Source organism: Dasypus novemcinctus, chromosome 29 (assembly GCF_030445035.2).
Source record: "Dasypus novemcinctus isolate mDasNov1 chromosome 29, mDasNov1.1.hap2, whole genome shotgun sequence".
Classification (NCBI taxonomy): Eukaryota; Metazoa; Chordata; class Mammalia; order Cingulata; family Dasypodidae; genus Dasypus; species Dasypus novemcinctus.
This window is the reverse complement of record NC_080701.1, coordinates 26,492,189-26,505,721: the sequence shown is the minus strand read 5'-3', so window position 1 is coordinate 26,505,721 and position 13,533 is coordinate 26,492,189. Positions and strand designations below refer to the sequence as shown.

At 47.7% G+C, this 13,533-nt stretch overlaps 1 protein-coding gene across 2 annotated transcripts in view; it reads right to left on the bottom strand.

The window, feature by feature from the left end:
• Positions 1-13,533, bottom strand: part of IKBKB (inhibitor of nuclear factor kappa B kinase subunit beta) — a 67,778-nt gene that overhangs the window by 16,124 nt on the left and 38,121 nt on the right. For both annotated transcript variants that reach the window (XM_058289925.1, XM_071212679.1), the window contains 4 exons: positions 10,917-11,005; positions 9,693-9,782; positions 6,012-6,136; positions 2,412-2,519 (listed from right to left, as the gene is read on the bottom strand). In XM_058289925.1, coding sequence (XP_058145908.1) covers positions 2,412-2,519; positions 6,012-6,136; positions 9,693-9,782; positions 10,917-11,005 — 412 coding nt within the window. The remainder of the gene's footprint in view (positions 1-2,411; positions 2,520-6,011; positions 6,137-9,692; positions 9,783-10,916; positions 11,006-13,533) is intronic.

The following is a 13,533-nucleotide window of genomic DNA, read 5'->3' as shown; positions in this document are numbered from 1 at the left end:
GGCAAGCCTCGCCTGCGTCTCGCCACGACCCACGCAGGCGGCAGCCAGTAAATGACCGCCGAGAAGGTCAAAGGAGGGGAGTGGATGTGGATCAGGGGTTAAGCGCCTGCTTCCCATGTACGAGGTCTTGGGTTCGATCCCCAGTACCTCCTAAAAAAAAAACAAAAGGATTAATCTGAGAAAAAGGAGTATAAGTCTTTCCAGCCAATTTAATTATTCAGGTACATAGTACCTCCCTCTTGACCTACCAAAAATAGCCCTCTGTGGTAGAGTGAATCATGCTCCCCTCAAAGACATGTTCACGTCTAACAGCTGGTCCTGCAGGGGTGGACTCATTTGTAAATAGGAGCTGCAAAGGTCCTATTTGGACCAGGCCAAATGAAATCAGAGTGGACCTTAATCCAGTATACCTGAAGTCCTTACCAGCCAAGGGAATGGGGGGTGGGAACACAAGCCACGGGAGGAGTCAGAAAGAGACAGCTCGCCCCACAGCAGCCAGGGGCTCACTGCCAGCAAACCACCACCAGGCTGCTCCAGAGTTTGGAGAAGGCGTGGCCAGCCGACACCTTGCCTTTGGACTTCCTGCCTCCAAAACGGCAGAGCTGGTAAGTGCGTGCTGTTCAGGCTGACCAGTCGTGGTATTTGTCATAGAAGCCCTGCTCAGCCAAGATCCTGCCACCCCAAGCACGAACAGACGATTTCCCAGCTGCTGGCCCGGCACACTGATCTCCAACTGGCTGCGTAAGAGGGGCCTGCGAAGCTTTTTAAACCGTGCCTTACAGCACATCCTACTTCCAGGTAATCCCCAGCACGTGGCCTGGATGTCCTGCTGCCAACCTCACTTTGTTAGTGCCCCCTCCAAAGCATCCGGTGGGTTTGCATGGCAAAGTTCCACTCCTCACCCTGGCGCGGAAGGCCCTGCAAGGCTGCTGCAACCTGCGCTCCAGGATCAGCTCTCACCACTCCTCCGTCCCAGCCCTGCACTTAGGCCAGCGTGGCTACTCGCTGCCCCTGAAGGCCCAACCTTGCCCCTCTGCACATCCTCCCTCCTGCTCTTCATCTGTTCATGTCCTGCATGTCTTCCAAAAAGTTCCAGCTCGTCCAAAAAGTCATTCCACACAGCACTAGCCCACAACAGCTCTCTCCCCATCCTCTAAATACTCAGCGTTGCTGCTGCCTATGCTACTTATTTGTGTACGATTGCCTTGTAACGTTCTTTTGTACCATCATCCAATCCTAATATTATTTAACTATTTATATTCTGGCTCTAAGACTAGCTTGTAATGTTGCAATCAAACTACAGCCATTTATTTGTTGACTGTGATAGTATTAGGTCACACGAGGAATGCTAAGGTATAATTTCCTACCCTTAAAAGGCTCACAGTTGAATAGGAGATAAATCCAGTCAAAACTGAATGTAATACAAGGTAAAAGTTACTGAAAGGCATAGAGAAATTGTGATGTGAATTTAGAAATGTTTTCTAGATGGAGACAGGGGTGGAAGCCCATTCTAAGTTTATGTTTGAGATGGATGATCTCAAGTTCTTAGTCATGGGATGATGTGTGGATGGTTTATTTAAAAAGCGGAAGTGGATGTGGCTCGGGCAGTTGGGCACCTGCCTATCACATGGGAGGTCCCGGGTTCAGTTCCCAGTGCCTCCTAAAAAGAAGACGCACACACACAGAGCAAACAGCAAGCACAAACAACAATGGGGGTAGGGGGGAAGAATAAATAAAGTATTTAAAAAAAATAAAAACAAAAAGCTATCATTCCATCCATCGGCCATGTGGGATCTAAGCCCCCTCTTGAGTTAGAGGTGGAGTGTGTATAGCCATCCCAGGGTCCTCAGGATGGAGGAATAAAATATGGACTTACCGGGTGGACTTACTGGTTTTCTACTATAGAATTACTGTGACTCTAGAAATGGAAGAAACTGTATCATTGATGTGGAGGCAGTGGCCACGGGAGTTGCTGAGGGCAGGAAGAGGGAAGAAGAGGTGTGATGTGGGGCATTTTCAGGACTTGGATTTGTCCTGAATGACACTGCAGGGACAGATGCTGGACATTGTATATCCTGCCATAATCCACCGAATGTACTGGGGGAGAGTGTAAACTACAATGTAAACTAGAATCCATGCGGTGCAGCAGTGCTCCAAAATGTGCTCATCAGATGCACTGAATGTGCCACACTGACGAAAGAATTTCCTGACGTGGGAGGAGTGTGGTGGGGGGGTGGGGAATATGGGAACCTCTTATATTTTTTAATGTAACATTTTGTATGATCTATGAATCTTTAAAAAATTTTTAAAACTCTATTAAAAATTTTTTTTAAAAAGCTATCAGATGTCGCCTCGGACTTCTCTAACAATGGGAGGAGACTCGGCAGAGGAGCGCCGTCCCTGTGCCTTACCTGTTGAGGTTGTTGGGGTACGGTAAAGAGCTGGAGAACTTCACCGCTCCACTCAGGTCCTCACTGACCACGATGTCCATCTCGCTCTTCTGCCGGACCTTTGAATGCCTGCAACACGCGGGCAGCGTGACTCCCCTCCTGTCCGGGACTCTCACTAATGACGGCCCTTAACTCGTTCCTGTTGCGTTTGTAACCTATTACTTGACCAACGTGTGGGAGACCGACACCTCCAGATCAATACTTAACCTTTAGCAACAAGCGCCAGCTCCTTCTCGCCCTGGGGGAACCGTTTCTCCGAGGGGCAGGGGGGTGACTACTGCAGCAGCAAGTCCTTGAAGAAGAGTCTCTGGCAGGGCCATCGACCCGCCCGGGTCCAGAGCTCGGCAGGCTGCGCCGCTACGCCTGGGTTCTCCTTTTCCTTTTCTCTACCTTTCAGCTTACCTAATACACAACTCTCATGTTTTCTGAATTTTAAGGGCGTGAATATTAAGGATAGGAAATGGAAGCAAAACTGAGCCACGCTCTGAGAGATCTTTCTCATTGTCTTTATATTTAAAATCTCACTTTGGTATCAAAGTATTTGCATCCATTTCCATCCAGTTAACTCTTAGGAAAATCAATTCCAATCACACGTTACCATGATGGAGGATGTTTCCTCATGAAAATGCCAATACAGACTAAAAAAAATTGATTCTTTTCCAAATGCACTTTCTTTTTTGCTTTTAAAATAGCTTCTTGGAATTGAATTTTATTGTATTTGTACTTAATTTTTGTCCTCACCTAATGTGCATTTTCTGACTGTATTAAGCTTTGTTAAGTAATTTAATAATAAATTAGAAATCAGGGGAAAAACCCTCATGTTTTGATAGAAGATAAAATGAGAATTTCCAAACCAAGATTATTGTATGCATATCACATTCAAATATGCACAACATATGCATACACACAGACCCAAATCTGAAGTCTGTTTTTCTTTCTACTCTAATGGTCTGGATGCCTACACACATCCACCTTTCCAAAGACAACCAGGAAATTCAAATAACAAATACTTTAGCCCCAGAGAATTCTTACTGGTTAAGGGGTGAATTGTTTTATCTGGAACACAGGAGAAATCCAGAAGGATATGGCAGAAGCCAGTGGTTTCCAGCTTTAGCTGAAACTGCTATTTTTCTAAGTCAGGTACTCCAAGACTTTGTTAAGTTATATAAAAGTTGGATGATCCTCTAATACAAAAACTTAGTCTGTCAGTGGGAAATTAAAAAAATAAAAGGATATATTACCTAAAATGCTTATCATTTAGGCTGATCCTAAAATGTATTTCAAAAGCTTTAAAACAGGATTATAAAGCCCCAATTGGATTTGTCCTGAAATTACTACTTACCTGCCATTTGAGATGAGCTAATGAAAGAAAAAAATTGCTTAAGATATTAAAAAGCAGATGAAACGGGCACTTTTCACAAACTAATCTACAAAAGAGCTACTGATTGGATTTCAGAGAAGTTCATTTGAGAGTGGCCAACTGGCTTTGCAGCACTGATGAAGAAAGCGCTAAGAAACTGATTCTGCAGAGAACGGGCTTAACTTGGAAGATGCCAAGCCACTAGGGATATATTTTCAAATACCCCTTGTTCTACAAATTCAATGTTTGAACTGAAGAAATGCAATTGTAAGCTTGGTTCATTAAAAGCACTATGGATGTAAAGATTTTAAAGCTGGTTTTATGTTGTTTACAAGATATATATGATAAGAACTACACATTGTAAGACAGACGATGGTTACATTACAAGATAGGTTACTGAGCTAATTCTCCAGCATCCCAGTAGCTAAGCGAGCCCGGCCTTTTTTAAAATGTCACCAGAGGAGGGCACACTTTGCATTACCAATGTCTGGCCTGGAAATGTTGATTGAGCTGGACTGCCATTACATAAAACGACTCTTCTGGAATTGAGCTCAAAGATGATACTTCATTCTCAGAAATAAATATTTTCAGGATGTAAATATTTGTCCTTTGAAAAAGTGAGACACTTTTTACTACTTCCAGGAAAGTGTTTAGAAAAATGACAACAACCCGTGTTGGCAGTGGTGTGGTTCAAGGGGGGGCTTTGTCTGTCCCTGGAGGAAGCAGGGGCTGACACAACCTTTCTAGGGAGAAGCTCGTTACTAGACATCAAAAAACTTTAAAAGGTGCATATTCTTTGATCTGTCCAATCCATTTCTAGAAATTTATCCTATGGAAATGACTGTGGTTGTACGTGGATTTCTATATAAGGGATGTTATTCTTGGTGATGTTTTAAGAATTAAACACTGTAAATAAACCATCTATGCTCTCCAAAACGGGATCAGTTGAAGAAACGAGTCTAGCTACTCGATAAAATACGAAAGAGTCATTAAAAACAATGTGGGAAAACAGGACGTAGAAAAGTGCTTTCGATATGTTTGAAAAGCAGGTTAAATTATGTGTAGTGACCAATTTTTTTTTTTAAGTATAAATCAATATACTGAAGAGACTGGAGACACACAAAAAATGTTCTCAGTGATTGTTTTCCAGATTGTAGGATTAGTTGCCTCTTCTTTGCCTATTGTTTTCCAAAACACAAAAACAAAGCGAGGTGAACCTGGTAAAAAGGAGGCAGGGATCCAAGTGGGCAGTGCTCTTTCGTCTCAAGAATGAAAACATGCTTTAAGAGCACAAGCAAGATGATGTGCCTAATATGCTACCACTGGTGCAAAGAGAGGGAAAACAAGTAAACACATATATTTGCTTGTATATGTTACATACTCTTGGAAGCATACCAAAAATCATTACTGTCAAGTGGCCTGTAGGGAAGGAAACAGGGTAGCTCGGAGACAAGCATGAGTTGATGACTTTTCACTGTGTAATTTTTGAAATTTGAAACAGGTAAGTAAAATTATTACTGCTCAAGGAAACAAAATCTTTTGAGCAACAGTAGTATCATTAAAAATAAGTGTGTGACCTCTCAAGGAACAATTTTGAATGCACCTTTACTGATATGGGGAATTATGCATTTTTATGATTACTGAATATGTAGTATGTGTGTAATGAACAATGTTATTTTTGTAATCAGAAAAAAAAGTTAATGAACGTAGAGTGATTTTGAACATCTTAATCGTATTCTTTGGTTTTTCATTGCAGTGTATTAGGTTCACATTTTAAGGTACATTCTTAGGCTTTTGAGACAAAAACTTTTATTCAAGGATAGTTAAGATTTTCACATCCATATTTCCTCATTATTTGTCATATGTACATATACTTTTATTCTGTTTACTCCTGACAGTATTTTCAGAATAAATGCATGCATTTGAACAAGTCTCAATGTACCGCTTGTTACTATCATTTACACAGTATCGTATTTAAAGTAAGACCTTAAGGTGGTCAGAATCCATGTTAGCACTTAATTGCTCTATTCTTCTAAGTTTCAGCGCGGAGACTGACCACAGGCTGGGTCCTAACTGGCGTCTCAGGCCAGCCTGGGGGTGGCCAGGGAAATGGGGTGGGGAGAAGAAATGAACCAGACAGGAGGCAGAGCCCACTCCCCGGCCCCCCTGGCCCCGGGCCCGGCCCCCAGCCCCCCACTCACCACTGCACGGGCTGCCAGTTGGGGAGGAAGGGCCGGAAGCCCGTGATGCACTCGAAAGCCAAGGTGCCGAAGCTCCAGTAGTCCACGGTCACCGTGTACTTCTGCTGCTCCAGCAGCTCCGGGGCCTGCGGCGGCAGTGGGGAGACACCCTGAGCCCCCTCTCCTGGGGGCCGCCGCGGGAGGGGCGGCCAGCCCACGCGGAAATGGAAAGCTGCTCCTATGCCGGCCCCGCCACTGCGCACTGGAAGAAGAGGACTCGTCTCCAGGGTTCACAGCTCCATCGGACAGAGGAATTTTGTCCCAGGATGGACCAGGTGCAAAAGTGAACTTTTTGGGGGTACCCAGGACCTTGTACGTGCGAGGCAGGCGCCCGACCGCTGAGCTATGCCCGCTCCAAAATGGATTCTGAGAAGACTTTTGACTTAGCGTTGTTCTAAAATGGCTTAAGGCTTTTGGGATGTTGTGATGGGATCGATGTATGTATTTTGCATGTTAGAAGAACGTGTCCTGGGAAGTGGACTTGGTCCAGTGGTTAGGGCATCTGCCTACCACATGGGAGGTCCGTGGTTCAAACCCCGGGCCTCCTTGACCCGTGTGGAGCTGGCCCATGCGCAGTGCTGATGCGCGCAAGGAGTGCCGTGCCACGCAGGGGTGTCCCCGCCGTAGAGGAGCCCCATGCACAAGGAGTGCGCCCGTAAGGAGAGCCGCCCAGCGCAAAAGAAAGTGCAGCCTGCCCAGGAATGGCGCTGCACATACGGAGAGCTGACGTAGCAGGATGACACAACAAAAAGAGACGCAGATTCCCGTGCCGCTGATAAGAACAGAAGCGGTCACAAAAGAACACACAGCGAATGGACACAGAGAGTAGACAACAGGGGGGGCGGCAAGGAGAGAAATGAAAAATAAATCTTTAAAAAAAAAGAAGAACAGGTCCTTTTGGGGTGCAGAGGGTGGACCCTCAGGTTGAATCAGGTCCACGCCCTTGGCCCCGTGGGGTGGGGTGGGGTGGGGAATGCGTGGCCACGCATGGTGAGGGGTGACCGTCCTGAGCATGCGCGGCTGGAGGTATCTAAGGTTTTCCTGTACTTGTTCAGGCCCACTACGTGCTGCTAGCGGGGCTGAGCCTCAGGAGCCCCGAGGATCATCTGTGCAGGCCAGAGCCCGTCCCCGGGCTCTCGCTGCTCCCGTCTGAGCGTGAGGGCTGCAGGACTGCAAGCACGTATTGAAAACTACCTCAATGCAGGACACAGTCGTAGGTGCTGTGCAGAGACGGGAAACGGGCTACACACAACAAAGGGCAACGATACCAGGCTGCACGCCAAAGGCTTAAATGCTGGAGGCGCGCTGACCACGGAACCCAAAGCGAACACCACGTGGTCACAGGGCGGGGCGGAGGGTTTAAAACCAAGCAGGAAAGAGCCAGACGTACAGACTGCTGCCAAAGCAGAGGACAGCCGGGCTGAGCGAGGACGGCCGCCGAGCACAGGTGGGGCTGGGCCTGGCCACGGAAGGAAAGGCTCCTCTCGTGAGCGGGGCCAGGGACGTTCCAGATAGGACCTTCACGAAGGAAGGCCCGGAGGCAGCACCGCGCATGGGCCTAGGAATCCAAACCAGGAGGAGACCTTCTGGAGGGGTCCGGTCCCTCTCTGTGTCTGGCTATGGACAGAAGCTTCGGCTCGCGCAAGCGAACGAGCTGACCCAGCATTCTGAGCAGCGTGTGGGTCCCTCTTACCTAGTTGCTGCTAAGCCAAGGGGGATTCCAAAGGCTGCTCAGCAGGACCTCCGTGATTACACAGAATGTGGGTAAAGGTGCCTGAATCACAGGCTCCCTGCTTCACCCTGCCTTGAAATCTCTACTCCACAGAGCAGGTGATACTCTAGCTGGTGGTGCAGGCAAGAAACACATAAGCATTCAAAAAGACTTCAAATAATTCCCCACCCCCAGCCCTGTTTTTTACATTTAAGAACTAGATAGGATATTTAAGCTCATCTACCTCAGTAATTTTCAATTATTTAAAAAAAAAAAAGCAGGGAATGGATGTGGCTCAAGTGGTTGAGCGCCTGCCTCCTGCACGGGAGGTCCAGTCCAGGTTCAATTTTCAGTGTCTCTTGAAAAAAACAAAAACAAACAACAAGCAAAACCAGGGAAAAAACCAGCTCAGGGAAGCTGATGTGGCTCAGTGATTGAGTGCATACGAGGTCCCAGGTTCAATCCCCTGTCCTCAGCACCTCAAAAAAAAAAAAAAAAAGGGCAGACTTCACTCCTTTATTCAGTGAACTGGTGATCATCTGCACGCAGTACGACCAGGTCTTGCTGAGTCTCTCTACCAACCATTTTTAAATCTAACCATCCCACACAGCCTCATTGCTACCACCTACCACAATGGCCTAACTACCCACCACTACTCCTGTTCAATGCAATGCGTTCTCCACACTGTATTAAGAATGGTCTTTTAAAAAAGTAAACCCGGCGGCAGACTTGGCCCAGTGGTGAGGGCGTCTGCCTACCACATGGGAGGTCCGCAGTTCAAACCCCGGGCCTCCTTGACCCGTGTGCAGCTGGCCCATGCGCAGTGCTGATGTGTGCAAGGAGTGCCCTGCGCGCAAGGAGTGTCCCCCACGTAGGGGAGCCCCACGCGCAAGGAGTGCGCCCCACAAGGAGAGCCGCCCAGTGCGAAAGAAAGCGCAGCCTGCCCAGGAATGGCACTGCACACACGGAGAGCTGACACAACAAGATGATGCAACAAAAAGAGACACAGATTCCTAGTGCCCTTGGTAAGAATAGAAGCAGTCACAGAAGAACACACAGCGAATGGACACAGAGAGCGGACAACTGGGGGTGGGGGGGTTAAGGTGTGAGAAATAAATAAAAAATAAATCTTAGGGAAAAGAAAAAGAAAAAGACACTCCCCTCCTAACTCTCTAGGATCCAGCTGTGCTTTTCCAGTCTTCCGTTGTCTACCCCTCGGCCGGAATTCCCCCCCACCTCTCCCCACTCCCCCCTCTGTTCACCTACTCACCCCTTAGGTCCCAGGTTAGGGTAAGCCCTCCTAACACATATTCTTAATACCCTTCCCTTTCCTCTCTGGCCCTCGTCGTGACGTCATGTCTTGGCTATGTGTGTAATCGCTTTGCTCTTTGCTAGACCCCAAGCTCCAGCAGCCCAGGGTCGGGCCTGTCTCCTTCCCCTAGCACCGAGCCTGGCACATCGACGATGCTCAGGCGCAGTTCTTGACTGAAGGAGTGATTCGCGCAGAGCTCCAGGACTCAGGCCAAGTAACTTCAAGAAGGGGTGGGGGCTTGGAACGCCCCCCCCCCCCAGCGGCCCCCGAGGCACGCCAGGGAATCTGCGGCCTATACAGGTCGGTGCGCATCTGGGCTAAACCCTTTACTTCAGGTAAACTACTAAAGCACAGAGAGGGTACAGGACTCGCGTTACGCGCACACGAGGAGAGCCCTTCTGCCACCAGGGAAGATGCCACACCCCTCCTGGGAGTCCCTTGGCGAGCAGTGCCGACTTGAACGGCTTACGGGTCTGCCCCGACGCAGCAAGTGCGCTGGACCCAGGAAACCTCCCCAGAGCTGCGAGACCTAGATGCCAGAAGGCAAGGACAGCAGGCGCTCCACAGCATGGCCGCCAGAGACACACGGAGAAGCCCAGGTGCACATCCCGCTTCTTACCAGGTACTGCAGGGTCCCCACAAAGGAAGTACACAGACTGCCCTGATCCAGCTCCTTGGCATATCCTAGGTCAATAATTTTGTGTATTAGCTGAAAAAAAAGGAGGGGGGGAGAACATCTGAGGATTAGGAGGCTACGTGGTCCTTCTACCGAGACTCTGACTGTCTGCTGTCAGAGCGGAGGGTGGTGTGGGGTTCCCAGGTGGTGCTCAGGGCCCGAGACCACCAAACACACGCGAGGGGGCCCTCGACACCCAAGCAGAAACAGACGCTGCTAAAACGGGAAGGCCGTTTCCCCTTGCTCTGCCACTGATCATCAGAAGGAGGCCTAGCCCAGGCACCAGCCCTCAAGGCTGGCAAACACCGACTTCAAAACTCCAACGACCAGGCCAGTCCCTTCACAGCAAATACCTTCGGTTCTCAAGTCTTAGGACGACGGGAAAGAATGAGTGTGAACTGGAAGAAGGGGCCGTGCTGGGCTGGCCACGCTGATGGAAGCTGGACGGGAAGGGACGAGGGGACCAAGGAGTTGCTACTTTCTGCCCAGCCGGGCCCTTAGGCATCACCCCCGGCTGTGCAGAGTGGGGACCGGCCACGGCATCTACCCCGATGGAGAAGTCACCACCACCCTAGGCAGGGGAGCCACTGGAGAGCATCGTGGCAGCTGTGTTCACGAAGAGGTGTGGGGAAAATGCTGGGTGGCCGTGGCCGGATGCGAGATGCCAGCTCACAGCGCCTCCTCGCAGCCACGTCCACAATCGACCAGCTTACAGCTGGTTCCCAGTTCAGCATCGACAGCTGAGGCGCTCAAACAAACAGAAAACAAAGTCTGTGGCCACATCCACAATCGACCAGCTTATAGCTGGTTCCCAGTTTAACACCAACAGTTGAGGTGCTCAAACAAAAACAAAACAGAGTCTGTTTCCGAGAAGCGCTGGTCCCAGAGGCTGAGGGGGCGGGGAGGGAGGAGATTAAGAAGTGTTATTTTCCTTATCGGATTCCTGCAACTCGGGCAATTAACAATGTGGCCCATTCAAACTTGCCTTTGAGTGCAGGCAGAACTTTTTACTCAGTTTTGTTTCAACTGAAATCCTTTCCAGAAAACCAAAGCAGCATTGGTGGAAATGCAAACAGAAACAAACGCGGGAAGCAGGTTCCTTTTCTGCCAGAGGAACCTCCCTGGCGCAGCCCCTCGGGCGCCCTAAACCCCGGGGGACCCACTCACCCTTTGCTCTCCTTGCTGCAGAACGATGTTTTCTGGCTTTAGATCCCGATGGATGATCCTGTTTTCATGCAGGTATCTGAGTGCGGAGGCTAAGAGAGCGGAAGGGGGAGTGAGTTTTTATTTGAGCCTGTTTGGTAAAAGCTCTGCTGTGTGTCCCCGTCTCTGACACAGGCCGTGACTTCTGGTGCACAAGCTCACGGAGAAGAAAAGGGGCCTGAGGCAGATGTCCTCAGGATAGTGGAGAAGTGAAGCAACTCTACTAGAAAGGGCGTCTGGGCGCAGCAGCACAGCTTAGACTACCACAGGAACCTGGCTTGTTCACGCAAAGAAGTCTTTATTTATTTAAAAAAAAAAAAATTTTTTTTTTTAAACTACGGGACCTGGTATCGAACCTGGGACCTCAGGAAACTCCCATGCGGGAGGCAGGGGCTCAACTGCTCGAGCCACATCCATTCCCCCATGCAAAGAATCCTTAGCCATGGTCTGTAAAGCCAGCAGGGATACTCTAGAGCAGTGGTTCTTGAGTACTGCCTGGACCAGTGGCCCCGGAAATGGTAGAAATGCAAATTCTTTTACTGATTGGGGGTGGTCCGCAACTGGCACTTCAGGAAGCCTGCCGGGTGACGCTGATGCGACCAGGTCTGAGGACCACTGGACTAGGGACTCAACATCTAAAGTCTACAGAGGTGCCTTCCGGGCAGAGTACTCTGGTCATATGATCAAGAGTCCAATAAACAGAGGCAGCTTCAAGGGAGAAGTGGTGAAGCACCAGAAGAGAGAAGAGTAACACAATTTAGTGCATTCTGACGGTTCGGTGTGTATTTATGATGTCCCCAGTTCTCTGCTTGGGTCTGTGAGGGATATAAAATAAGGGACCTGATCCCCACCTTAAAAGAGCTCAGAAGCTAGCCTGCAAATTACTGGCTGTGGGGTTGACATCCACAGCTGCTGCTGGGAAGAGGAAATGTGACATATAAAGAAGGTCATGCACTGAGAAATGGGGACCCACGCGTAGCTCAGACTCCAAGCAGGAGGAGATTTTTAGCTATAAGAAATTGTTAGTATCTTTTACTTTTTAAGGAGGTATTGAGGATTGAACGCAGGACCTCGTTCATGGGAAGCAGGTGCTATATCTGCTTCCCAATTAGAGTTGGTTTTTCAATTTATTTTTTTGTTTTCAGGAGGTGCTGGAGCTCGAACCCGGGACCTAGTTTAAGGGAGGCAGGCACTCAACCACTGAACTACATTTGCTCCCTAGTTTTAATATCTTTAAAAGAAGTTCTAGCTAACCATGCTTAAAAAAAAGGAATAGTATTGGGCAGAGATAAAATTATCTTTATTTATATGCCTAGAAAGCCCAATATACTAAAAACCAGAATGAATATTGTAAGGTGTGTAGAAACAAAATAATTACATACAAATCAATAGCTTTTCTTTATGTCAGCTATAGCCACCTGAAATGAAAAAGGAAAAAAATACCATTCACAGTAGCAATAAAAATTCTAAGAAACCACAGAAGAAATCTAGCCAAAAGAGTAGTGTCAAATAAGAAAAACTATATGATGTAAATAAAAAGAGTACAGACAACATAAAAACTATTTAAAAGTTTATGGCAAGGGGAGTGGATGTAGCGCAATGGTTGAATGCCTGCTTCCCATGTACAAGGTCCTGGGTTCAATCTCAGGTACCCCCTTAAAAAAAAAGTTTATGGCAAAAGATGCTATAAAGACAAAAGAAACAAAAGGTCTGGGAAAAAATTCTGCAATACATATGTCTGAGAGTAAGAAGAAACACAACTGAAAAACAATTATATGAAAAGTTGTTCAAGCTACCGATAGTCAAGAAAATGCAAAGTAAAGCAACACTGATGTTTCTTCTTTACCTCTACACCTGGCAAGAATTTTAAATGAAAAACAAAAGGCACTTCCCTATACTTATCTGCTAATATATTTTAAATTTAAAAATATACACATCATTTTATCCATTGTTTCCACTTCTGAAAATCTAGATTATAAGATTAAAGGCATCATAACCCATGTCGAGATGATTATTGCATAGCAAAGAGTGAAATAAAAACTAGGAAGAGACAAAGTCAAAAGTTATCAGTCAGGGAATGGTTGAATGAATTATGATAGATTCACATCCTAAAATGTTATGCAACTTTTAAAAAACTTTTCTTAAATTAATTTTTTTTTTTAGGTTAGGCAAAGGAGTAAAGAGTTTACTAAGAAACAAGAAGGGAGAGTGCACAGCCCCAGCCACGGGTGCGGGTGTGCTCCAGCTAGGCCCTGCTGAGGCCCCTTCTCCCCGCCTCTGGAGAGCCCACTGTCGGCTGCCCACCTGTGCGCTCTCAGGGACCAACGAGGAGGCCTCTGGTTACGAGTTATCGGGGCTTCCTCTCGGCCCGGACACCTGGCCGGGCTCTCAGCAGGGTGTTTCCAGCTTTGGTCTTAGGACTTACGCAACTCTTTTACACATCAGTTGGGTTTCCTTCCCGGAGGCAGAGGGGTGTCGGTGAGATCCTGCCAAGCTAATGGGATGGCCCTATTTTCTGTGTGTGGGGGGAACCCACAAAAGTAAAAACTAAGAACAATAACACGACCACAGCACGGGAGAG